Raw genomic sequence first — 1,241 nt, 5'->3', positions numbered from 1 at the left:
CGAGACAGGGTTTCTCTGTGGCTTTGGAGCCTGTCCTGGAACTCGCTCTGTAGACCAGGCTGGTCTCGAACTCACAGAGATCTGCCTGCCTCAGCCTCCCGAGTGCTGGGATTAAAGGCGTGCGCCACCATCGCCTGGCCCCTTATTTTTGTTTTTATTGGGGTTTTTTTTGTTTGTTTGTTTGTTTTTTGTTGTACAGGGTTTCTCTGTAGCTTTGGTTCCTGTCCTGGAACTAGCTCTTGTAGACCAGGCTGGCCTCGAACTCACAGAGATCCGCCTGCTTCTGCCTCCTGAGTGCTGGGATTAAAGACTTGCGCCACCACCTGCCATTTTTTTTTTCAAAGACAGAGTCCCAAGCAGCTAAGGATGGCCTTGAACTTGGTATGTAGCTAAGGCTGGCCTCAAATACCCACAGCTGGGAGTATAGGTACACATGGAACATGCCCTGGCTCGTATGAAAAATGCTTTAGGAGGGTAACTGTTAGTTAAACGGTTTCCTGCTGTGCAGGTTCAGTCCTTTCTTAGGAAGTCAAGTCCTTGTCCAGTAAGAGGAGCCTTTAACAGATAGGGCTTGAGACCTCACCTGCCAGAGAAATCCTCTGACTGGATCTGCCCTATTTTAAGCCCTGAGCACATGGCACTTCAGAAACACCCCTGTTCCCCCACTTGGGAAATATGAACTGCATGGCCTCTGCTAACCTAACGTCTTCTCCAGCTTCCTTCTGATACCTCAGCCACATTTAACTTCCAGGACATGAATTCCTGGCCCGCTTCATTTGTTCCTCTCATTTCCCCAGGAGGGACCAAAGGAGAAAACGCCACTCTGATTGGTACAATGTTCTTTTCAAAACTCTGGAGCGCAGAGAGAGAACAAGCTGGAGATTAAGTCCTGGAAGCTCCACCCCCACAGCAAAGCAAGTTCAGCCCCTCCACGACTCACATGATGTTGGCTTTGTGCACTGCTGTGACGTTGCTCCGGTGATTGTTCCGAGCATACTCGAAGGCAAACTCTGCAATGCGCTTGCTTGCCTCTTCTGTGATGAGCTTGATGCTCTGCACGACACCATCAACAATCTGAAAGAGAGGAAGCCATGCTTCACTGGACGGGTTGTGGCATCACTTTGGTACCGCCAGTTTCAAAGTACAGACCACAGCCGGGCCAGGCAATGGTGGCGCACGCCTTTAATCCCAGCACTCGGGAGGCAGAGGCAGGCGGATCTCTGTGAGTTCGAGACCAGCCT

The 1,241-nt window shown here is 50.8% G+C and overlaps 1 protein-coding gene across 2 annotated transcripts in view; it reads right to left on the bottom strand.

The window, feature by feature from the left end:
• The window catches only part of Idh3a (isocitrate dehydrogenase 3 (NAD(+)) alpha), a 23,399-nt gene that overhangs the window by 7,057 nt on the left and 15,101 nt on the right, over positions 1-1,241 (bottom strand). For both annotated transcript variants that reach the window (XM_013346282.2, XM_026779171.1), the window contains exon 6: positions 941-1,074. In XM_013346282.2, coding sequence (XP_013201736.1) covers positions 941-1,074 — 134 coding nt within the window. The remainder of the gene's footprint in view (positions 1-940; positions 1,075-1,241) is intronic.

Source organism: Microtus ochrogaster, chromosome 5 (assembly GCF_000317375.1).
Source record: "Microtus ochrogaster isolate Prairie Vole_2 chromosome 5, MicOch1.0, whole genome shotgun sequence".
Classification (NCBI taxonomy): Eukaryota; Metazoa; Chordata; class Mammalia; order Rodentia; family Cricetidae; genus Microtus; species Microtus ochrogaster.
Note: the sequence above shows the minus strand (reverse complement) of the source record. Positions and strands in the feature narration are given on the sequence as shown.